At 43.3% G+C, this 21,956-nt stretch overlaps 5 protein-coding genes across 5 annotated transcripts in view; 2 read left to right on the top strand and 3 right to left on the bottom strand.

The window, feature by feature from the left end:
- celsr1a (cadherin EGF LAG seven-pass G-type receptor 1a) overlaps positions 1–5,596 on the bottom strand; it is an 88,196-nt gene extending 82,600 nt beyond the window's left edge. The window contains exon 1 of the mRNA XM_073480878.1: positions 1,946–5,596. Coding sequence (XP_073336979.1) covers positions 1,946–5,534 — 3,589 coding nt within the window. The 5' untranslated portion in view covers positions 5,535–5,596. The remainder of the gene's footprint in view (positions 1–1,945) is intronic.
- Positions 5,597–7,135: 1,539 nt separating this feature from the next.
- On the bottom strand, positions 7,136–11,573 carry trmu (tRNA 5-methylaminomethyl-2-thiouridylate methyltransferase). The gene is made up of 11 exons (XM_073480632.1): positions 11,425–11,573; positions 11,095–11,260; positions 10,894–11,000; positions 10,640–10,762; positions 10,335–10,507; positions 10,143–10,196; positions 9,959–10,025; positions 9,632–9,732; positions 9,023–9,167; positions 8,832–8,914; positions 7,136–8,718 (listed from the first exon to the last, which is right to left on the bottom strand). The coding sequence occupies exons 1-11, from the start codon at positions 11,504–11,506 to the stop codon at positions 8,569–8,571; spliced, it is 1,251 nt and encodes a 416-aa protein (XP_073336733.1). The 5' UTR covers positions 11,507–11,573; the 3' UTR covers positions 7,136–8,568.
- Positions 11,574–11,689: 116 nt separating this feature from the next.
- On the top strand, positions 11,690–14,362 carry srr (serine racemase). The gene is made up of 7 exons (XM_073481195.1): positions 11,690–11,763; positions 12,681–12,858; positions 12,939–13,120; positions 13,198–13,328; positions 13,466–13,614; positions 13,706–13,795; positions 13,940–14,362. The coding sequence occupies exons 2-7, from the start codon at positions 12,681–12,683 to the stop codon at positions 14,179–14,181; spliced, it is 972 nt and encodes a 323-aa protein (XP_073337296.1). The 5' UTR covers positions 11,690–11,763; the 3' UTR covers positions 14,182–14,362.
- Positions 14,363–14,373: 11 nt separating this feature from the next.
- Positions 14,374–16,401, bottom strand: tprkb (Tp53rk binding protein). Its single transcript, XM_073481196.1, has 4 exons — positions 16,208–16,401; positions 15,925–16,047; positions 15,318–15,494; positions 14,374–15,099 (listed from the first exon to the last, which is right to left on the bottom strand). Exons 1-4 carry the CDS (start codon positions 16,346–16,348, stop codon positions 15,013–15,015), a joined length of 528 nt encoding a protein of 175 aa, XP_073337297.1. The 5' UTR covers positions 16,349–16,401; the 3' UTR covers positions 14,374–15,012.
- A 239-nt stretch (positions 16,402–16,640) lies between these two features.
- Positions 16,641–21,348, top strand: alg10 (ALG10 alpha-1,2-mannosyltransferase). The gene is made up of 3 exons (XM_073481043.1): positions 16,641–16,997; positions 18,015–18,212; positions 18,296–21,348. Exons 1-3 carry the CDS (start codon positions 16,833–16,835, stop codon positions 19,355–19,357), a joined length of 1,425 nt encoding a protein of 474 aa, XP_073337144.1. The 5' UTR covers positions 16,641–16,832; the 3' UTR covers positions 19,358–21,348.
- Positions 21,349–21,956: the final 608 nt, after the last annotated feature.

Here is a 21,956-nt window from a genome sequence, read left to right as displayed (position 1 = left end):
CATCAGCGGCAGTGGTTACCTAACACTTGACACCAGTGTGGACCTCTAAGAAGGAAGGGGTTGGAGTTTGTTCATCTGTTTAATTTTGCATGAACACGTGCTTACTTATATTAGTGTGTGTGCACATGACTACAACTAATAAAGTGAGGTCCAGTCCCCTTTGGGACCATCATGAGGTCACCGTTGTCAGGGATACCGCAAGAGCTGTCAGCTGTTATCGACAAACATGAATGCGGCGGCGATGAATGACGGCTGTTAACTATTGTGGTCAGTCGCTGCCTCCTCAGATGCTCTGCAGGTCGTCTATAACGGCAATAAAGCACTTAGAAAAGGACGGTCTGTCTTTGGTCCGAGACAAAGACGAGGCACAAGTCCTTCAGCAAAAAGACTGTAAAGAATAAGAGGAGACACATCTGGGGGAAGCTGATGAACCACAGCGTGTAACATTAACTAGTGACGTTACAAGTTAAAGTCCAGCTAAAGAACTAATTTATTATCCTATCAATGTCAACAGAGGAAGAAGTGCCCCCGAAATGAACTGATCAAAGCTTGCATGCAAAAAAGTTAGGAGCATTTACGCACCAGAGCTTAAACTTCACATAACCACGGATATGATTAGATTGATGGACTGGGAATGTGGTCTTGCCCCGGTGCAGCCTGGTTCATAGCAGCTCATTAATATTCCCTCAGTATGTGTGATATGCCGGCATTTCATAGCTCGGAGAGATGATAGGGTGACACAGAGCGAGGGCGAGCTGAAAAAAAGCTAGCTGTGTTGGGCTGTTTGCCCATTTCAAGGCTTAATGTGCTTCAGGAGATCAACCAACAGAGAGAGAGGGAGAGGGAGAGGGAGAGAAGAATAAGAAAGAGAGAAAAAAGAGAAAAAGAAAGAAAGAGAGAAGGTTGAGCAACCAGCTGTCAATAGGTGACAGGGTAGTTACTCTGTCGGGGTATTAGATTTATCCTGCCTGTCCAACTGCCTGATTAATGTCACAGCGCTTTCTTGCAGAGTGTGTGTGTGTTTGCATGTGTGTGTGTGTGTGTGTGCCTCCCTCCAGTGTAGCCGTTACCCTGCCAATTTAGGTGTGAATGTCCAAGTGTTTGCTTTTGTCTAATCTTTAACTTGAAAGAACAAAGTCTGCTTCTGTCGTGGAAAAAAAAAAAAAAGAAACTTAACGCAAATTCTTTGTGCGTGACCTTGTAATATGAACGCTCAAGCATTGAGATCTGAACCTGTGTTTTGTTCCTACGACAGTTTACTCCCAAAAAAACAAAGCCTTGGATCTGAAACTTCTCTTTCATTCAAACTCGAAGCAGTTCAAGTGTGAACTTGTGGAAAAGAACTTGTAAAAACTATGCAAAGACACTCTGGTGAGATCCTGTGAGACATCTTGCCACAAGATGTTCGATCACCTACAGAAGGCAGAAAACCTTCAGCCGCTGCACTTCAAAGAGTGCAGTCTAGACTGTATATGCTCTGAGGAAATCATGTGTGTGCATGTGCCTGCACTCTGTGCATGTGTGTGTTCCTACTTGTGACAGAAACCCACATATCTGCAACAACAAAGCAGCTTTGGTTGTGCGGGTGCCCTTCTAATAGCACCCTTTTATTACCCCAACCAACCACTTACACACAATACATTTATCACCCGAATGGCATAAAAGCAGCACAACCGGATCCTGCATAGAGCCTGCAGCAAACACCTCCCGAACATACAGTCAACACTACGGTGCAAACCTGCTCAGTCTCTCTTCATCAGAAAACTCTGCACTGACTCAGCAGTGTGAGGATACATTGCCCCTCGTGACTCAAATCTCTGTCTTTCACGCATTTTTCACCTCGTGTGCATGTACTGACACATGTAACTGTCATGAAAAGTGAGAATTTCCACAAAGAAAAACAGCGTGAAAAGATGAAAGGACTATTTTTTGAAGATTTTCTTACCTGTGACTGAAATGGTCATGGGTGCTTCCAGGGGCCTGTCATTGTCCAGGTCCCTGCTCAGCCTCAGATCCCCAGTGTCCTCGTTCAGCAGCAGCAGACTGAGCTCATTCCCAGATTCAAACTTGTACCGTAGCTTATCCGACACATCCGGGTCATGAGCTGGTACCTTTCCTATTATTCCTGATGGAAAACTGTTGGACTTGTTGGTGATGTAGTTGTTGAAAATGATCTCAAAGTTCTGCAGCACCGGCATGTTGTCGTTTATGTCTACGAGGCGGATGTGCACAGTGGCCCGACTCACCAGTGGTGCTGAGGTGGCCTGGACCACAATCACATACTCTGTTCTAGTCTCATAATCCAGGTCTGTGAGGGCAGTGAGGTCACCGTTAAAAATGTCAAGCTGGAAAACCTCTGGAATATTCCCTTCCACAATCTGGTACATGATCTGAGCGTTGGTGCCCTCATCGGGGTCGGTGGCGGTGATCCGGGCCACGACGGACCCCACTGAGCTGTTCTCCTCCACGTCAATGAACAGCTCATCCTTCTCAAACACTGGCGCATTGTCATTTATATCTTGGACCACCACGTGAATGGGAACAGCTGCTTTCAGTGGCGGAACCCCCCTATCGACAGCAAAGGCCTTGAGATTGTAAACAGGTACATTCTCGCGGTCCAGTTTGCGAGCTGTTCTGATGATACCAGAGTAAGTCTCTATGATGAAGTCCCCCTCTCCGTCATCGCCACCCTGAAATGTGTAGCTCACCCTGCCGTTAGTGCCAGAATCCCTATCTGAGGCAGAGATCTGGAGAACGCTAGTGTAGACAGGTGCATCTTCAAATACAGTCCCCTGGTACATATCCCGGAGAAACTGAGGAGCATTATCATTGGCGTCCAGGATGATTATCTCCACGTAGGTGGTATCAGATTTCTGAGGAATGCCATTGTCTCTGGCAATGATGGCTAAAGTGTAGGAGGCTTGGTCTTCATAATCAATCTCCATTTGTGTGGTGATGGCACCAGAATCCGGGTCGATTTTAAACTGAGGAACATTATCCTCCATCACGTATGTGATGCGAGCATTTTCTCCTGTATCCTCATCCGACGCGCTGATCACCACCACAGTGGAGCCCACTGGTTTTTCTTCACTGAGCATCACCTGATAGTTGGCACTTTGGAAGACGGGCCGGTGTGTGTTGGCGTCCGTTACATTGATGAACACCTGAGCAGTGTCATAGCGTGTTCCATCACTGGCGGTGACTGTCAGGACGTACTGGCGCTCCTGCTTGTAGTCCAAAGGGAGGGCTAAGGTGATCAGACCGCCGCCGCTCTGGCTCGTGATGGCAAATCGGTTCCTGGTGTTGCCACTGGAGATCTGATAGGTCACCACACTGTTAACGTCCCTGTCCACGGCCGTCATTGTCAGTACACTGGTCCCGACAACGGCATCTTCATTGATCTTCAGCGAGTAGATCTTCTCTGTAAATGTAGGCACGTTGTCATTCACGTCAAGCACCGTGATGCTGACGCTGGCTGAGGAGGACATCACAGGTACCCCGTTATCTCTCGCCTCCACGCCGAAGGTGTAGAAGTCAGTGGTCTCCCTGTCGAGCTCCTCACTCACTGTAATCCAGCCTGTGCTGTTGTTGATGCTGAAGGGAAAACCAGGCGTGGTGTCGGTTAAACGGTACTCCAAACGGGCGTTTTCTCCTGAATCACCATCAATTGCTTGAATGTGGATCACAGAGTAACCGATTGCAACATTTTCCAACACAGTAGCCTGGAAAGGTGTGCTGACAAACATGGGGGAATTGTCGTTCACGTCCACCACTTGCACCACCACCATCCCTGTGCCGTTTATCAAAGGAGGCCTGCCGCCATCCTGAGCTTTAATCCGCAAATTGTACTCCCGAATCATCTCGTAGTCCAGAGGATTGATGACGTCTATCACACCGGTGGGGGAGTGAATGTAGAACTGTCCTTTAACATTTCCACTGATGATGCTGTAGTGAACTTTGGCGTTGTTGCCCTCATCTCTGTCTGTAGCTTCCACCTGGATGACCTTGGTGTTGACCGCCACGTTCTCTGGAACCTGCACAACGTACCTCTTTTCACTGAACTGTGGGTAGTTGTCATTCTCGTCCTCCACAGAGATGTGGACCGTGGCGGTGGCACTGCGGGGACCCGGGTCTTTGCCCTGGTCGTTGGCCTCAACAATCAGCTGGTACTTGGCCCGGGTCTCCCTGTCAGGACGCTCTCTGATCCTCACCAGGCCGTTCCGGGGGTCGATTTCGAACACAGAGTTAACTCCATCACCGTTCACAATCTTATAAATCATGTTGGCGTTGGAGGGAGCGTCTCCATCTGTGGCCCGGATTGTCATCACTTCAAACCCCACTTCTACATTCTCCCGGATGCTCACACGGTATTCAGTTTGCTCAAACACAGGGCTGTGGTCGTTAGTGTCACTCACAGTGACAGTGAGGTAAGAGGTGGCAGCTCTTCTGGGGGAGCCGTTGTCAGAAACAGTGACTTTAAAAACATGTGTGTCTTTGACTTCTCTGTCTAGTGACTGGACGGTCGTGATGCTTCCCGTCTGAGTGTCGATGTCGAAGAAGTCATTGGACCTGCTGTCAAACAAAGCCTCCATGCTGTACTCCAGCCTCCCTGCCTCTCCATCATCCGGGTCAGTGGCTTTCAGGGTGATAACCCGCGTGCCCGCAGGCTCATTCTCGGGCACAGACACCTGATAGTTGGGGAGCTGGAACTGGGGAGACGAGTTCACCTGTCGCTTACCCCTGCGGATCAGCTTACCAGACTTTCTCTGTGTTTCTGAGAGGGATCTGTGATGTTTGGCCACTTTTACAAGCGTCAGGCTGAGCTGCACGGAGAGCCTGCCGCCTGGAGAGCTCTGCAGCGCGCACTGCAGACTCACCTCGGGCTCTCCTCCGCGCTCAACACACAAGTCACTGGCCAGGAACAAATCCCCACTTCTGAACACTGCGATCAACTCTTCTCCGACACACACGCTGTCCAAGAAGGTGGTGCTCCGCGTAAAGGCAGGCAAAAGTTCTGTTACATTCAAAAGCAGCTCACCTGCGGGTAAGCAGGAAGTTGCCTCCAGTTTTGAAAGGTGTTTAATGTGAATGTCCGGCTTACCTGACGCCTTCTTTCTCCTGTATTTAATAAAGCAGTCCTGGCCGTGCACAAACACATTAAACTGTGTCAGAACAACGTCCCCAGATGTTGAGGAACCTGTTCTGAAGTAAACAGGCGCTGGGTTCCTCGGTGTGTGCGCACACTGAACTTTGCGGTTCAGACGGATAACTCCATCGTGCCTCTCAACTTGGAAAAAGCTTTGGATGGATTTAGCGGATAAAGTCCTGTCAAGTTTATAAGTCCAACCAGGGCCGAGGGACAGGTTTGCCAAAACGGTCCCGGGCTGTAAAGTCTCCGAAAGGTGCATCTCCAAACATCCCGCGAGCGGCACGCCGAACAGGACACAGACCCAAATCCAACACATCGATAGATCCATGCTGTTAAAACCTGCCAAATCCCAGTCAACTTCACCGAAACTCCTCCAGAAAAGCATTAACTCTCCTTCTCCCAGCACCGCGTTTTACTTTTATCCCTCATCGTGAAGTTTTAACGTGGGAAAAGGCGCTCGGTATCCATAGTGTCGGTGTGTCCACGGCGCGCAGCGGCTGCGTTAAACCACACTGAGTTTAAAATGAGCACAAAATGGCTCCGTGGCTCTCCTCCTCCTCCTCCTCCTCCTCCTCCTCCTTCTCCTCAGAGGCTTATTACCATAAACCTGCTGTGTTCCCCCTCTGGGACGCTTTCACAGGGGGGCTCTTTTTTTTCTCATGGAGATTTAGGAAGTGGCTCTGACCAATGCGCGCAATTGCATTGTTATTACAATAAGGTGAGAGCTGGGGAGAATTCCTGATGTCTTGTCTACAGTATCACTACTCCCTCCGCAACTTGTGTTTGTTGTTGTAGTAGTTGTAGGCAGGGATGGAGCAGTAAAAATAGACACTGAAGGAAGTTAAATTAAAGCCACAAGTGCTCAATTTTTAGAAACTGGTGTTCAGATCTGGAGTCACACAACTTAAATCAGCCACTAGTCATGTGTTAATGTAATAAAGCTGGACAGCTGATCTAAATGCAGCATCATTGAATGTTTCCAGCCAGCTATAAACTTATTATAGACAAGATTATCAGTTGATTATTACTTCTGTTCATGGTTGGATTGGTAAATGGTCATTACATAGTAATCATTTTAGGATAACATGTTATCTCTCTAAAACAAAACAAGTATGGCTTCTTCTAAATAAGCTTAAAGGGGCACTGTGTAGTTTTGTAACTCAGAATTTTAATATTTACAATATTAATGAGGTAATAATGCAAACTCATAAATATGTTTTTAAATTATTAGACAAGCTGTTCTCTGAGGTAAACTAACTTTTGAAGTTAGAAAAGGTGGCAGGGTCCGCCACATATAAACAACACATTGTGTTGCCTCTTTAAGGTCAGTTTGTTTTTATTCAGTTTATTCAGCCGTGAAAACAAAGACAGTTTGTTCTTTTAGAACACAAGATAACGAGATAACCTGTCTCGTGCCCAACTGGAAACTTTCAAAAATGACCAAAAATGCAATTTCTTCGAGGGAAACAAGCAATATGATGAAGTTACATTTGTATAACTAGGCTCAAAGGTTATTTAGCAGTCATTAGGATTTATTAAAATAGTGTAGTGTTTGTGCAAAAAAAATGCTGAATGGAGAGTAACAGGTTCATCCTGCAGGTTAAACTTGTGTAATAGCGCCCCCGTGTGGATCAATAACTGTACAACAACTAATGCAAAACAGACAAAGTGACTCTAGACAGGGTGCTTTTATTGACTCTGCCCTTATTTTACTATGATTTGCTGGTTTGGCAAACAGGTGATTATTGGTGTTATCTTTCATGACAGCACACGTATGAAGTGAGGGCCATCTCGAGCGTAAAGACTTTTGTTTTGGACCCTCAACATCCTTTGACTTTCATCAGGGCAGAGATTTATTCGTATGTATTTGTGTTTGTATTCTGTCTGTAAAGCTACATTTCCCCACAGGGATATTAAAGTTTTTGCTCTACTCAACTCTATTTAGGTCTATAGACCAATGACAAACAAGTCAACACATCATTTATTAGGTTTGTTCACTCTTTTATAAATGTTCATGTATTTACAGTTTGTACATCAGGAAGAACTCATGTTCCACAACCAACATCAATCCCATCTGAAAAGAAAAGGCACTTCAAGTTTTCCTACAGGATTTTTTAAAACAACATATGTGGAAGTATAAAACAGCTGAGCAATAACAAGTCTAACAATTTAACTGTTGATTAAACCGACTGGCAAACTGTCTCAAAATGTGTAAAATAACAAATAACCCTTTATTCGTTTTTTTTTGCATCATATTAAGTTGCAGTCGCTAACTTGGCTTAAGGAAACTGTTTCCCCAATAATGTTCACCATCAAATGGCTTCTGAACTTTATTCCTCCTTAGTGGAGAAAGCTAAAAAATAACACAGTACAAAAGTATTAATTTAAGTTGTCAAAGCACAAACAAAAAAAACTTCTGTGACGATGCTTCAAAGAACCAAGTACAGTCACAGATTAACATCGATTACCAGAGTACTGTAGGTCTGCAGTTGGCACAGAGGAAGGTGAACATGAGTGACAGTCAATTTAAGCATCCGTATAGATGACAGGAAAAGCTGCAGTAAATGACACGTTTTTATACTGAATAAACAAGAGAATATGAGAGTCCCTTTCATTCACAGTCAAGAGAGTAAAATGATTGTGTCATTCCATCTCAGGTGGACATGAGTAGTTCCCTCTGCTAGCTTGGAGTCAAATCCCACCAGGACCTCTTACTGTATGCCTCAGTCTCCCTGGGTCAGTGACAGTTTTCCTACTATTACAGTAAACAACAATAAAGGGCTCAGACTACCAGCCTTTGTTCCAGACCACAGGTCACAGCACTGAGTACTGACTCACTGTACGAGTACAAAAACTCGCCAAATATAAGTTTGAGTTTGTGGATTGTTTCCTATTTGCTGACACATTTTATAGCTGAATACTTTTTTCAGAAAAGGTGAGCTTGATTTGTTCTCTGACATGACAAAACAAAGACATCCAGCCCTTCTTAAAAACATGCACCAGATTAAGTACATGATTATCTTTTCTGATGTTTCTGCCTTAATAAAATTATGTCATCATGAGTGTTCACTGGCAAACCGTGTATATTACAAGCAGAAAAAAGCAGACTGTTCCTGAAAAGTGAACAGTCAGAAAACCTTTTCCATATTATGTTACTGTTACTTACCGTACTGTGAACCATTTAATTATCAGTCTCCACTTTAAAACACACTTTGGTTTAGATGCTGATGGTTTTACTGAGCAGCTAATCGATCATAAAAACAGCACTGAAATGAACCCTTTTGTCCTCGTGTCATCTGCGCTATTGATATGTAGAGGTTTAAAAAATAATCAACCTCCAATATGGCCTCCAGATCAGGGAACAGACAACACAGAGTGCTCTACCTATTGTACCGGACAGAGCTTGTTTCTACGTCGTCTCAGCTCGTTGGTTCAGGCGTCTGCTGCTCTTTGTGCTGAGCGGCTGCTAGCAGTCGTTCCCTTCCTTGCTGGAGTGTGTATTCACTAGGCCCCAGTTGGATAATCTTCCCACTACCCAGACACTCATCTCCTTTGTAGAGTACAGCAAACTGGGGGAGGAATGGGAGGAATGGGAAGAAAAGGACATACAAATACTCATTATGTGTAACAGAACAGGCCAATGCAGTTAAAATATGGGTTGTTGTAGAGTGTTAGCTGTTACCTGTCCAGGTGTCAGAGCTCTGACTGGCTGGGAGAGTGAGATCCACACAGAGCCGTCCATGTTCAGTGTCACCGTACAGGGAACTGGAACACACAGAAAAAGTGGTATTTTCTTAATTTCGGTAAACATTGTACTCGCTGCATTTCACTTCTTCTCATTCATCAGTCAGGCACTGATGAATTTGAACTCACTGAGCGGCATCTGATGGATGAAGCGAAAATGACACTCCATCATCTGGGTCCTGGCAAGTTCAGGAGGCGGGTCAATTGTTACCCAGTGGAAACGGTCGGTCCGCACCGTGTCACGGAAAAGAGACGGGTGATTGGTAGATGGAGCCTGATCAGAGAGAATTTAAGGAATAAAGTAACCGCACAAATAGGTCGAGTTTCAAAAAGCGTGTTACATGCTTAACTACAATAAAAAGATGAGTAAATTCAATGTTAGTCCTAAAAGTTATTGAGTAAACTCTTTGAGGGAGAAACAACAGAAAACACCACGACGTGGTCCTTCTTGTGCTGAGATGTATGGCTATTACACATGTTATTTTTCATGTTATTTCATTAATGCAGCATTAAATAGTACTTGGGGATAAGAAAAGGACAACACAATGTACAATGGCTCACACAAATATGTAAGAAAAAAACAAAACAAAAACAAAAAACATTCATTTTAAGGTTTGAGGCAGCCTCGTAAGAAATAACTACCAACTGTAAACTATAAATAAGGACATTAATACTTCCAGATAAGACATAAGATAAGAAAGATGCTTCAACTTTAACAACAGAGACAGACTTTCTCACCACAAACACGTCTCCGGTAGTGATGTCTTTGTCCACCACAAACCAGGCGTCTCTCTGCCCTCCTATCCTCGCCCTCTGACCCAGCGTCAGAGTGAACCAGCCTGGATGGACAGACACACACAGAGAAATGTAGAGAATGGGCAGGAAGTACACCACGAGTTGTCTCAAGTGTCATTTGTTTGGAGGAAACTAATGAGGATGGAGTGGACAATGAAGCCAAAAATAGTAATGTAAGTTAGTTTTAATTTTCACATATAACATATTGAGAGCCATTACAGTCTGTCTGTATGAGAATGTAATAAAAGGAACATCATCAGAGAAACTTACCTTTGTGTGTTCCCCTCACAGATCCATCCTCAATGGAGACAAAGTTCCCTGGTTTAGGTTCCAGATACTGGAAACAGAAGAACCCATATAGGTTAAACATGTATCTCTAAATAAATGACAGCTATAAACACTGGGAAAGTAAAGAAAATGATGTGGAACAAATACTTCAAGTCTGAATTCTTACCTCCAAAATAAAGTCTTCGAAGTGTCTCTCTCCAATGAAGCAGATGCCCATGCTCTGGAAAACATTACCACAGCTTACTGTTAGGATATGTGAATAAATACACTCACTATCTATGCTCTCCTGATGTCACATAAACATGAATGAAATGTCTCTCTTTAATGTGCATGTCCGTGTGTGTGTGTGTGTGACTACCTCTTTCTTCTTCAGCACATGGTGAAACCCGGCCTCAGCGGCAATCTTTTTGACAAAGTCTTTGGTGAGTCCGGCCAGTGGGAACATGGTTTGTCGCAAGGCATCCTGGGGGATCTGACTCAGGAAGAAGGTTTGGTCTTTGAGGAGGTCTGCTCCTTTGTACATCCTCACCGCTGGACAGAAAGACGAGAAAAATGATGAGTAAGACAGTTTGTGGTGCACCTTCAGTTCCAATAGTAGCATGGGTTATTATTATTATTATTATTGGGGTCGCAAATTTGGGCTTAAAAGAGTCAAACTCTTACGATTTCTGATTTCAAATCGATCTCTGAAGAGTGTGGTAGGCGGAGCTGTGTGCGTCTGTTGGAAAACCTCTTCGTCTTCCTGTGATGTCCTGGCGTAGTGGCCTGTCGCCATGGCATCAGCACCTTAGTCAACAACAGAACGACTAATTACAAGTCTCACTTATTAAGACATTTGTGTTGTGCTCCAGTTAAACCAATATTAATCAGCTTAGAATTAGTTTATGTGAGTGTATGACCACATTATGATGACATACCCAGAGTGTTGAGAGCATACTTGTGGAAATGGTTGAATTTAATGAGCTTGTTGCATAGTATATCAGGGTTTGGTGTCCGGCCCTTCTCATATTCCTTCAGTAGGTTACTGACAGAGGCAAAAGACAGATGTGACATTCACGTTAGAAAACATTTGAAATTAAAAAATGTATTTATGATTAATGCACAGCAGCCATAAATACCTAAAAACTTCGTTCCAGTACTCTTTGACATAAGACACTTGATGGAAGGGGATGTCCAGGCTCTGACACACTCTGTAGGCGTCCTCACAGTCTTTCTCTGTGGTACACACCCCTGTCTCATCCAGCAGGTCCCAATTCTTCATAAAAACCCCTGTGACGTTGTAACCTTCACATTGGAAAGAGAGAAAAATAAGGCGAAGGTGTGGTTATGGTAGCAGATTTAGCAACAGAAGCGGAACATGTTAGCGAGTTAGCTAAACATTCATTAGCGTCAGGTCAGTCCAGGTGTGTTTCTGTGTGTATCTGTCAGATTTGACAGGTTGTTCTCACCTCGTCTCTTCAGTAACAGCGCTGCGACGGAGCTGTCGACGCCGCCTGACATGGCGCACACGACGTGCCGAATAAAACCCATGTTTTTAAATAATATTTCTATCTATTAGTATTATTTTTCTTATACGACTAAGAAAAGTTAGCTAATTGTACTCATTGTACTCCATTGCCACTTGCAGGGGCAGCCATGTTTGCGGTCCGTTTCATATAAAAGTCCGACTGGAAACACGTTTCAAACTGGAACTAATATTCTGCTGGGAGGCGCAAAAAATGTAACACTGTAAACATCGCGGGGCTGTCAGTCTTTAGAGTAACTGAAGAAAACAAACAGATAATAAGGTTAGTGGGAAATATGCGTAATGTGCGAAACATAACTTTTTGGTTAACTTAACGACTCTTTTGTTAAAAGTTGGTTTTGTAATTCGACGTTTTTGAGCTTTTCTTCTTAAATCTGAGGTGCGGGGACTGCTCACATGTCCAGTATCAGCAGACCTGCTCAAGTCTTGTTATTATATATTTTTAAATAATAGCTAGCTGATGTTGTAACTATATGCCATGCAATTTTATAATTTGAACTCAAGATGAATGTCACTACGAGTGGGGTTCATGGCAGATTTTAAATCCTCTAAATAATAATTTTAAAAAAACCTTTATGCAACGGAATTATGTTTTTCATATATGTACCTATATTTAGTATATTAACAGTCTAGTTTTATTATTATTTGTGTCAACCAAAAAGTTTTAAGACAATATTTCCACCTGCAGTTACATATTACACTGTCATGAAGAGTTGACAGGCTTAAGTTTGAAATCAGTGTCAACTGAAATATATATTTAATAATGTATTTGCAATGAATAATGGAATACACTGAATGATATATTATATATATATATTGATAAATGTACCAATTACTGCCCTTTTCCATATATTGTAAAAAATATTACAAACTAACCTCAAAGGACAACACATTTTCATACTGTTTTACTTTGTTTATATTTGGCAGACCCTGCCACCTTTCTAGCTTCAAACAGTGTTCTGGGGACCTTATTTTCCTCTGAGAACAGCTTGTTATTCAGTTATGTTAGCATAAACATATATATATATATATAACACTCCCATCCGCTGCCTCTGCTGCCTCAATTTGGGTAGCTCTGATATAGAGCATTAATGTATGAAATGCATATTTTTAATCCGCTTAAAATGGTGGCTACACAATACACATGTATTCCTGATATTAAACTTGTTCCTGACACAGATGGGTGAGGTGTCTGTAGACGCCGTCACCCTGGATCTGCTGAGGGAAGCCAGGGAGACGGTGAGAGGCAGCCCCCTCGGTGTCATCAACACTCCCATGATCCCCTGGTGCCAGACAACCCTCCCTCTCGACATCCGCTGCAACATCCACATCAAACTGGAGAACATGCAGAGAACGGGTACGAGGAATTTCATTCACATCACAGGACCCCACCTTGCAGTTCTCCAGCTTAATAGTTGTGTTACATTTAATTGACAGGGTCGTTTAAGATCAGAGGAGTGGCCAATCAGTTTGCCAGGAGAGCGAAGGGTGGACATTTTGTCACCATGTCTGCTGGGAACTATGGGAAGTCTTTTGCGTACGCCTCAAAACACTACGGGACGAAGGGGAAGGTGGTGATGCCTGAAACTGCCCCGGTGTCCAGATCGATCCTCATACAGGTCAGAGGACACAGGTACATTCAAATCTGTTTATCTGTGGATATATTTGGTAATTAAAGTGTTGTTCTCATCCTCAGAGTTTTGGGGTGGAGGTGGAGCGTGTTCCCACCACCTGTCTGATGAATGTGGTGAACCGCTGTGTTCAGGAGGACGACATGACCTTCCTGCACTCCTATGATGACTTGGATTTGATAGCAGGACACGCCAGGTGCACTGAGGGCTGATGGTGGATTCTGGATGATTTCAAAATTCCATTTTTTAGAACAAAGTGATAACGTGTCAGGTAGAAGACACAGGCCGATTCAGGGCTTAACTTTATTTAAGCTGAGCACTGTGTGTGTTCAGTCTAGGTATGGAGGTGCTGGAGGTGGTGCCCGATCCCGATGTGGTGGTTGTGTGCTGCGGTGGAGGGGGGCTGCTGGCTGGTGTCGCTGCTGCCATCAAACTGTCGGGCTGCGATAAGACCAGAATCTACGGTGTGGAACCAGAAGGAGGTAAAACTAACAAAACTTAACATGAAGATCCACCACACATCCCATCAGCTCAGTGAACTTGTTGTGAGTGTGCGTTTCTGTTTGGACTCAGCCTGCACCATGTACAGAAGTTTCATTGAGAAGAAGCCGGTGGGCATGGACACAAAGAGCATCGCCTCAGGACTCGCACCACCTTTTGCAGGTATGATTCAAGCTGTTTCTGCAGCTCCATTGCTTTGAATTACACTCTTGTTTGGCAGTGTAGTTTTTCTGGTAAAACATCAGAGAATTTATTTTCTCTGGCAAAATTCAGTGACATAATTGATCGCTCTCCTTTACGCCTCAGGCAAACTGCCTTTCGAGTTGTGTCAGCGCTACGTGGAGGGGATCGTCCTTATAAACGACGAGGAGATCAAGGCAGCGGTGTCTACCCTCTACAGGTCTGGACTCGTGGTGGAGCCGTCAGGCTCTGCTGCCTTCGCTGCCATTGTGAACAACAAGATACCCGACCTGGAGGACAAGAACGTGGTGTGCATCCTCAGTGGAGGGAACATCGGAAAAGATGAGCTCGCCAACTTCCCAGACTGAAAAATATACACTACTGTACAATAATGTGACTTTTCTTATTTGTCTCTGCCAATACGTCTCTCCTTTTCTTCATGTATTGTACATGTTGTCTCTTGTCTCTAGTTAACATGCTGTGAAGATGAAAACACATTCAGGTCTTCTGATTTTGATGAACAAAGCCATTAAAGGTGATTTAAAAGAACGAAGCTGAAATGTTTTAGAAAACCAGTACATTTAATATTTTTGTCTTTTTAGTCTGACAGGGTTCGACTGAAATTTGTCTTGACTCTGAATCTTTCACGTCAGTGTTTGTAGATGCTTTTAATCCTCTTGAGATCTATCTGATATTTGGCCCAGAGCACTTTGAAATCTTTATTCACCAACTGCTGGCATGAGAGCAGCTTTACGTCACTGTCCCCTGCTGACAAAAAGCTCAGAGCCCACCTTCAATGTTAAGGGGCAAAAATAAATGTCACCAAAAAGCTTCACAGGAAAGACTGAGAGGCATTTAAAGTTGCTGCAGGAACTCAAGTCGATGCAAAATAAAGTAATAGGACTTCCCCAACTGCCTGTCAAACATGTTCCACAAATGTCCAAGTCCAACTATCATAAAAAATTCAAGCAGGAGAAAAAACATATATGAAAAATGAGCTTTGCGACTTAGAATGTGACTTTTTCTGTAGTTAACTTTGATTTGAGCTTGGAGTGCACAAAAGACAATGTCAGTAGTTTGGGGATTTCACAATATGGTGGATTAACATTAGCACAACAGCAGAAAACTCCACATCTCGTAGAAAAAAGGCAACTATTTCTTTTATAAAAGTCCAAGTCTGGTCCTTTTTCCTGTTGTAGCTATATGACGTCCTTGGTGGCCATCCTGCATACAACTGCATCAAGCAGAGTCCCACACTTCTCCTCCTGGGGAGTGACTTTATACAGCTGAAACAGAGACAAAAAAGGAAGAAGATAAACAAAAATAGCTCATGAAAGGTCAACAGCCTATGGCCACCCATTCAGGTAATGAAGTAAATACAGTATAGTTGCACATGGCCTAGATTTCACTACATCAGTTGTAACGCAAAATACACATATATGCTCTTGTGAGTCTATGCAATTATATAGAATGAGTCCAATGAAATGAAAGAGAAAAAAAGAACCTTTTTGATCTTTGCCTGGTCAGACAGCGAGGAAATGTCTTCGACTGGAACCTGCCGTCCCTTCACCCTGGCTGTAATGTCTGACAGGAGCTGGGACTCATCTTCATTGTGAACCAGGACCACCATGACGGAGTTGTCGCCGTCAGAGATCCCAAACCTTTTAAACGCCTCGGAGATCTGTATCAGGGAAGAGAGGTCATACACATACAATTAATTTCTGCTCTGAGTTTGATGATGTAAAGTATGAGTGTGTTTCATAACAAAATTTAAAGGACCCCTCCATTGTTACAGTATATCACTTTTATCACATTAGGAGGCTGACGAGATAGAGTTTAATAAAGAGTTGTCAAAATTAAAGCAGCAGAGGACGAGTTATACTAAGTTTTAGTTCCGGGTATAGTTCAAGGAACCACCATGGTATGGGTCATCACTATGACATCATCAGGGTCATCTATTTTCACAAGCTAAGTAGTAGGAAATGGCATAAGTTGAGAGACCAAAGGCTGAAAGGAACAAATAATAACACCAGCATAAACAAAAATAAGCATTTCAGACCAAGACATGGACAATGACATGAAGAAAGGGAAGTTAGATTTAGGGTACTCACATTATTATTAGGTGACAGGTTGAAGATTATTTCTGAATATAAACTTCTTGTCTTCATTTTCCCAGTTTTCTGTAGGTGAACAGCCTTGTTGGCAGCTACCAGCACTTGGAAAGGATTCACCAGCTGGAAATGAAAACAAAGTCTCAAACTTCCAGTTTCTCTGACACCATTTACTTTCCATTGGGTATAAAATATACGATAGCTAAAAATATATACATAAGCATGCCCCTTATTTGGATAAACTCTGATAAAACGTCACTAAGGCTGAATTAAAATGTCTCACCATCGTCGGGTTGATCAAGGCACCATTTATTTTACCCTCCACCGCGCTCTGTCTCAGCTCTGCGGCGTTTTTCACCTCCTTGAAAAGCATTTGTGTCACCTTTTGGTCGGGGAAAAGCTCTAGCTCATGAGTTAAATGCATGCTGGACAATTGTTTCACGAACAATTAAGAAATCACTATTAACCGCGCTTCACGTGAACGTCCACACCAGGGGAACCATAACACGGTGACACCGCTCAGAAGTAAAGTTCCTTTTTGGGGACACTGTTCCAACAAAGCAAGAAAATGGCACCTTAAAGCATTAGTATTTAACGAATTGTCATATGTATAATTATGATGATAGCTATTTGATAGAATTACCGTGATAAACAATTTAGTACAACCCAGGAACTCATAAAAGTACAAGGGTTTTCGTACCGGGCATGTTTCTGGAGCGGACCGCCAGCTGTCAAAATTAAAAACTCTTCCGCTTATCGAAACTGCACAGAGTTCAATCAGTTTCACTCGGAATTGAGATTTTTACAGTGGTTTTAATACGCGGATCTCACCGTTATGCGGTTCTCACGACATTATCGAGGCTAGCTTTGAACTGATTTCACTTTTACATCGGATTTCATCATCAAACATGGAGAAATTTGAGGGCTACATCTTCACTGCTCTCTGCAGCACCAACTTTTTGATATCTTGCCTGCTGTTCTCCAGAGTCACTCGGGAGCAAAGGGAGCCGTACATGGACGAGGTGTTTCATATCCCACAGACTCAGAAATACTGCAGTGGGAAATTCAACGAGGTAAAAATGGGAGTTGTTAGTCCGGGTAGCCATGAAAGCGAGTGTCTCATTGTTGTTTGGCGGATTAAGGTTAGCTAACAGCGGAGCTTTTGTCATTTAAAATGATGCAGCAGCTTGTTGACCCTTTAATCTCAGGGTCGGACATATAGAATGGCTTTAATGGAGGTTTATGAGCCTAAAAGTATTGTAGTATTCATGTCAGCTAGCTTTATCAAGGGAAGAGATTAAAGGGTCATTATCATCGGTTATTTTTTATTTTATTCAAAGATTCTGACTATTACTGCTCACGTTGTTTGTATGTTGTATTTTCATGTCAAGCATAGCATGTTTTATGTTTAATCCCAGGTATGGCATGAAACACTGGCAGTACTGGTACATGTAATATGAAGTATACGCAATTTGCAGAACATGCGCTAAAACCTTCCTTTGCGGAAGTATCAGAGTGTGTCGTAACTACATTTTAAGGTCCCTCCAGCGTTTGAGTGTTCCACTTTCATTACATCGGGAGGCTAACAGGCTACAATACTGAATTTTAATTGCTAGTGTGGGTCAAGCTCCATTCTTCTTAATTTCCCATGATGCACCTTGGAAGTGTTTTTGTTAGACCCATGACTGAAAGTCAAACTCAAATGTTGAACGCCCCCAGTTAGTGATGCAGACTTTCTTCAGGTATGAGCGGTGATAACTGTGATGACATCACCATGACATCATCAGGGTTAATTTATTAGACTTTGGAAAGTTCCTCCGTAAACACAGAATATATTATACATCTATTTCCACGAGCTGAGTGAGAGGATTGGGTGATATGTTTAAATTTTCCAGTAGGCCACCGTCACCCCAACAAGGACCAGAGAGCCGCTGTTTGCTCACAGGAGGAGACCCCTGTGGCCGTTCACAGGCTTGCTCAGAGTTTTTTTTTTTTTTTTTTTTTTTTTTTTTTTAAATCAAGACAAGTTAACTTTTCTCTGTGTTAAATTGGTTCGGTGCCCCTTTAACATGGTTTTGATTCTCGCACAGTGGGATCCAATGATCACCACTCTCCCAGGCCTCTACCTTGTCTCTGTGGGAGTCATCAAGCCCGTGGTGTGGCTCGCTGACCTGACAGGCGCGGTGGTGTGCTCCACGGCCATGCTGCGCTTCATCAACCTGCTCTTCAACTGCGGCAACCTTTACCTGCTCTATCTGCTCGTCTGCAAGCTGCACCTCAGGGAGAAGGTATTTCCAGATGCTGGAGACGATCACGCGTGATTTGGTTTGTCAGTTTCCTGTCTTCTGATATCACGTTTTCTCTCTTCCAGACACGAACAACCTCACGCCGAGTCCTCTCAGCGCTCTCTCTGTCCACCTTCCCTGTGCTCTACTTCTTCAACTTCCTCTACTACACTGATGCCGGATCTACTTTCTTCATCCTCTTCACCTACCTCATGACGCTCTACGGCTGCCACAAGGCCTCCGCGTTCCTCGGCGTCTGCTCAGTGCTCTTCCGCCAGACCAACATCATCTGGGTGGCCTTCTGCGCGGGCACGTTAGTCGCCGCCAAAATGGACGAGGCCTGGAAGGTGGAGCATACGAAGAAGAGGGATGAGAAGTCTCCTCCGTCCCAGGTCCCTCTGTCAATCAGTGGAGCTAAGAAAGTGCTGCTCTTCACGCTGGAGTTCCTTACATCACCCAGTCACGTGAAGGCGGTGCTGCTGGTGGCCTGGCCTTACGCAGCGGTCGGTGTTGGTTTCCTGGTGTTCGTAGTGTTGAATGATGGGATAGTGGTGGGTGACAGGACGAGCCACGAGGCCTGCCTCAACTTCCCCCAACTCTTCTATTTCTTCTCCTTTGCCCTCTTCTTCTCCCTCCCCGTCTCGCTGTGTTACTACCGTTGTCTTCGCTTCCTCCAGGCTCTGAAAAAACAGCCGTTGTTCTTCCTCTTCCTCACTTGCGTCTCCTTGCTCCTGGTGTGGAAGTTCACCTTCGTCCACAAGTACCTCCTGGCCGATAACCGCCATTTCCCCTTCTACGTGTGGAAAAGGCTCTTCCAGAGGCACGAACTGGTGCGCTTCCTCCTCGTCCCCGCCTACGTGTTCGCAGGGTGGAATTTTCTCGACTCCTTCAAGTCGCGCTCACTGTTCTGGAGTTTGGCGTTCCTGGCATGCCTCCTGGCTGCCACCGTGCCCCAGAAGCTGCTGGAGTTCAGGTACTTCATCGTCCCCTACCTGATGTACCGCCTGCACATGCCTCTCCCCTCTCTGCCCAGACTCATTGTGGAGTTTCTTCTGTACACGGTGGTCAACGCCGCCACGCTTTACATCTTCATCAGTAAGACCTTCCACTGGCCGGACAGCACAGCCACACAGAGGTTCATGTGGTGAACAAAAGACAAAGTGTCTGATATCAGGAGGTCCCAGACTGAAAGCAGGGCGTTGATGTGACAGGTGGCAGCGAAAGAGCAATTTTTAAAATAAAAGAAAATGAACTAAGATTATCAACAGAGTGTGAAGAAACAACAGTGTTGACGTTAAAGACATTTACGTACTGTGTTACAGAGATGTCTACTGAAGTTAGCATGCTAACCAGCTAGCCCTTTTGGATCCTGTCTTGTAATACCACTTCCTACCGGCAAGAGGAGAGACTAGTTTCAGCTGAAAGATACATGCCAGCTGTTAGCGTGATAAATGAACAAAAAATAAACGTAATGCTTAATTAAATTGAACCGTACACCTTCTGAATTCAACTTTCTCTCTTTTACTGAACTAAGACGAGCTTAATTGTCTTGTTAACTCATTGGGAAACACAATAAATCTCACCAGCACAGTCTTGGTTGTTTTTTCTACAATCACCTCTGGTTTGGTTGAAATAAATCCTTAATTCACCCCCTGTCACCCATTGTGACTTCCCCTGTGATCCAAGGTCCTGGTCCAGACAAACTCTAGGGCCGCTGGCTGCACAGCTTCCTGTGCCATGTGCCATAATTAGCTAACGTTGCCTAGCTTCAGCCAAGGATAGCTAGCAAAGCGCAGAAGGTGTCGATTACTCTGGTGATATTCTATCCCCTATGTTTTTGGAGCTACCTTTGAATTCTGGCCATATTCTGCAAATGATCCCTTTAGACGTCCAGTGTGTAGGATTTAGTGGCTTCTAGTGGTGAGGTCGCAGATCGCAACCAACTGAATACCCCTCACCTAACCCTCCAGTTCTGCACGAGAGGCAACAGTGGCTGCTAAAAATGCCAAAGGCCTTCTCTTGAGTTTGGGTTGTCCATCCTGGGCTACTGTAGAAACATGGCGGTGAAACATTTCAGCTGATCAGAAAATAAGAAAAATATAATTCTGAATATTATATTCCACTTCTGCAAATAGTTCCTTCTGAATCCTACACACTGCACCTTTAATGTTGATGTTGAAGGTTTTTAGGGTTGAGTTCTGCAGTACACGGGGCTCGTAAAGTTACTGTGAACCACAAATACAATTAATTTTGTAAAAATTCTTACAGTTTTTGGCTTAGACAATAGATTGGTGGCATCATTGTTGTAAATCATTGGTAATGGTCTGTTTTGATTAAAATTGATTGTATATAAGTTGTTTCTACTGTAGATAAACCTTTTTTTGTGGAAGTGTTATTCCTGTTCCAGGGTGGAAAAATAATTGTGTATTCTGACATTTTCTGCAGGTTGACAGAGCTTTGTGTTTGAGTTTTTTTCTACGGCCAGCTGTTTTGTACTTTCAATGTAAATACTGTACGCAGTTCAGTGAACGGATCGTCTGTGAAACAACTGTTGACATGAGCTGTAAATATGATTTAAAGAGACCAAAAATGACAGCCATATTGTAAATGTTCACAATTTTTATGGTATGGAATGTTTTTGTAACAACTTGAACCACAGACAAGTTTAGAATCATGGGACTAAATTAAAGATATACATGTTGTTGTTTTTTACTTCGACCAAGCCATAAAGATCGACTGGATGTGATTCAGAAATAATGTCTTTGTTTTTCATTAAGTGTATTTTGTGCTCATTGTGTTTTTATTGTAAAAGATGATTGATGTAATCCTGCCTACTGTATGTTTCCCCCCTCTGTTGTTTATTTTCATTGTGCCTGATGTGTCTGTGTGTAGATGCATACAATCGAATCACAAAGTTAATCTCACTCCCATTGCAGGTTGAGTTGAAGTTCATTTAAGTTTTAAACAAACCATAATTCACCATTTGCAGACTTTATTCATCACAAGTAAGTCCCTTCCCCTTGTGTCAGTCTGCAAGAGTGTCTTTGTTTCTCTTATGTGACAAACTTAATGTCCATCCAGCTGTTTACTGCTCCTCCGCTGTCAAAAATCTTGTGTGTACCTTTGAATAAAATGATTCATGCAAAAATAAAGTCTCACGTCAAGTTTGTTTTGAGACCAAATATATGTACAACAAGAACACGAAGAGCAAAATAAAATCATCTAACACAAGATAGAGTATGAGATTTGCATCGACAGACCAATTATGTTGGTTTTATACCAACAGATGATCAAATGTGTTCACATCACAACAGTATTTATTTTTAGGGGTGCTGTACTAGTTTAATTTGCTCTGTAGGCAGTGATGGAAGAAGTACTCGTATCTTTCACTTAGGTAGAGTGTCAATACTTTTCTATTAATATACTCTGTTACAAGTAAGAGCCTTACATTCAGGGATCCATTTCAGTAAAAGCACAAAAGCATTAACAGCGAAATGTATTTTAAGTATTAAAGTACTTGTTCGGCAGAATGTTCCCTTTCAAAGAGTATTTTTATTGCTTGTTTTTATCTTTTATTATTCTGACAATTCATTTTATGTCTCTCAACCGTTTTTGTTTTCTTAATATCCCGTGTTTTTTTCAATCGCTTGTAAAGCACCGATGCTGATGCTTTAAAACCTAAACAACAGTTTGTGGAGGTCATTGTATCCACTTTCATGTTTCGTTATATTATGTTTTGTTACGTAC

Source organism: Pagrus major, chromosome 14 (assembly GCF_040436345.1).
Source record: "Pagrus major chromosome 14, Pma_NU_1.0".
In the NCBI taxonomy this organism is placed as follows: domain Eukaryota; kingdom Metazoa; phylum Chordata; class Actinopteri; order Spariformes; family Sparidae; genus Pagrus; species Pagrus major.
Note: the sequence above shows the minus strand (reverse complement) of the source record. Positions and strands in the feature narration are given on the sequence as shown.

Bases quoted from the DNA above. Each gene is read 5' to 3' on its own strand.
- trmu (XM_073480632.1), bottom strand. From the start codon at position 11,506: ATGGGTTTTATTCGGCACGTCGTGTGCGCCATGTCAGGCGGCGTCGAC. The intron at 10,026-10,142 runs GTAAGAATTCAG...TTCTGTTTCCAG, and splicing joins TCGAAGACTTTATTTTGGAG to TATCTGGAACCTAAACCAGG. The intron at 9,733-9,958 runs GTAAGTTTCTCT...CTGTCCATCCAG, and splicing joins TGTGAGGGGAACACACAAAG to GCTGGTTCACTCTGACGCTG.
- srr (XM_073481195.1), top strand. From the start codon at position 12,681: ATGGGTGAGGTGTCTGTAGACGCCGTCACCCTGGATCTGCTGAGGGAA. The intron at 13,329-13,465 runs GTGCACTGAGGG...GTGTGTGTTCAG, and splicing joins TTGATAGCAGGACACGCCAG to TCTAGGTATGGAGGTGCTGG. The intron at 13,796-13,939 runs GTATGATTCAAG...TTTACGCCTCAG, and splicing joins ACTCGCACCACCTTTTGCAG to GCAAACTGCCTTTCGAGTTG.
- tprkb (XM_073481196.1), bottom strand. From the start codon at position 16,348: ATGCATTTAACTCATGAGCTAGAGCTTTTCCCCGACCAAAAGGTGACA. The intron at 16,048-16,207 runs GTGAGACATTTT...TTTCATTTCCAG, and splicing joins CCTTGATCAACCCGACGATG to CTGGTGAATCCTTTCCAAGT. The intron at 15,100-15,317 runs GTTCTTTTTTTC...TCTCTGTTTCAG, and splicing joins ACCAGGCAAAGATCAAAAAG to CTGTATAAAGTCACTCCCCA.
- alg10 (XM_073481043.1), top strand. From the start codon at position 16,833: ATGGAGAAATTTGAGGGCTACATCTTCACTGCTCTCTGCAGCACCAAC. The intron at 16,998-18,014 runs GTAAAAATGGGA...ATTCTCGCACAG, and splicing joins GCAGTGGGAAATTCAACGAG to TGGGATCCAATGATCACCAC. The intron at 18,213-18,295 runs GTATTTCCAGAT...TCTCTCTTCCAG, and splicing joins AGCTGCACCTCAGGGAGAAG to ACACGAACAACCTCACGCCG.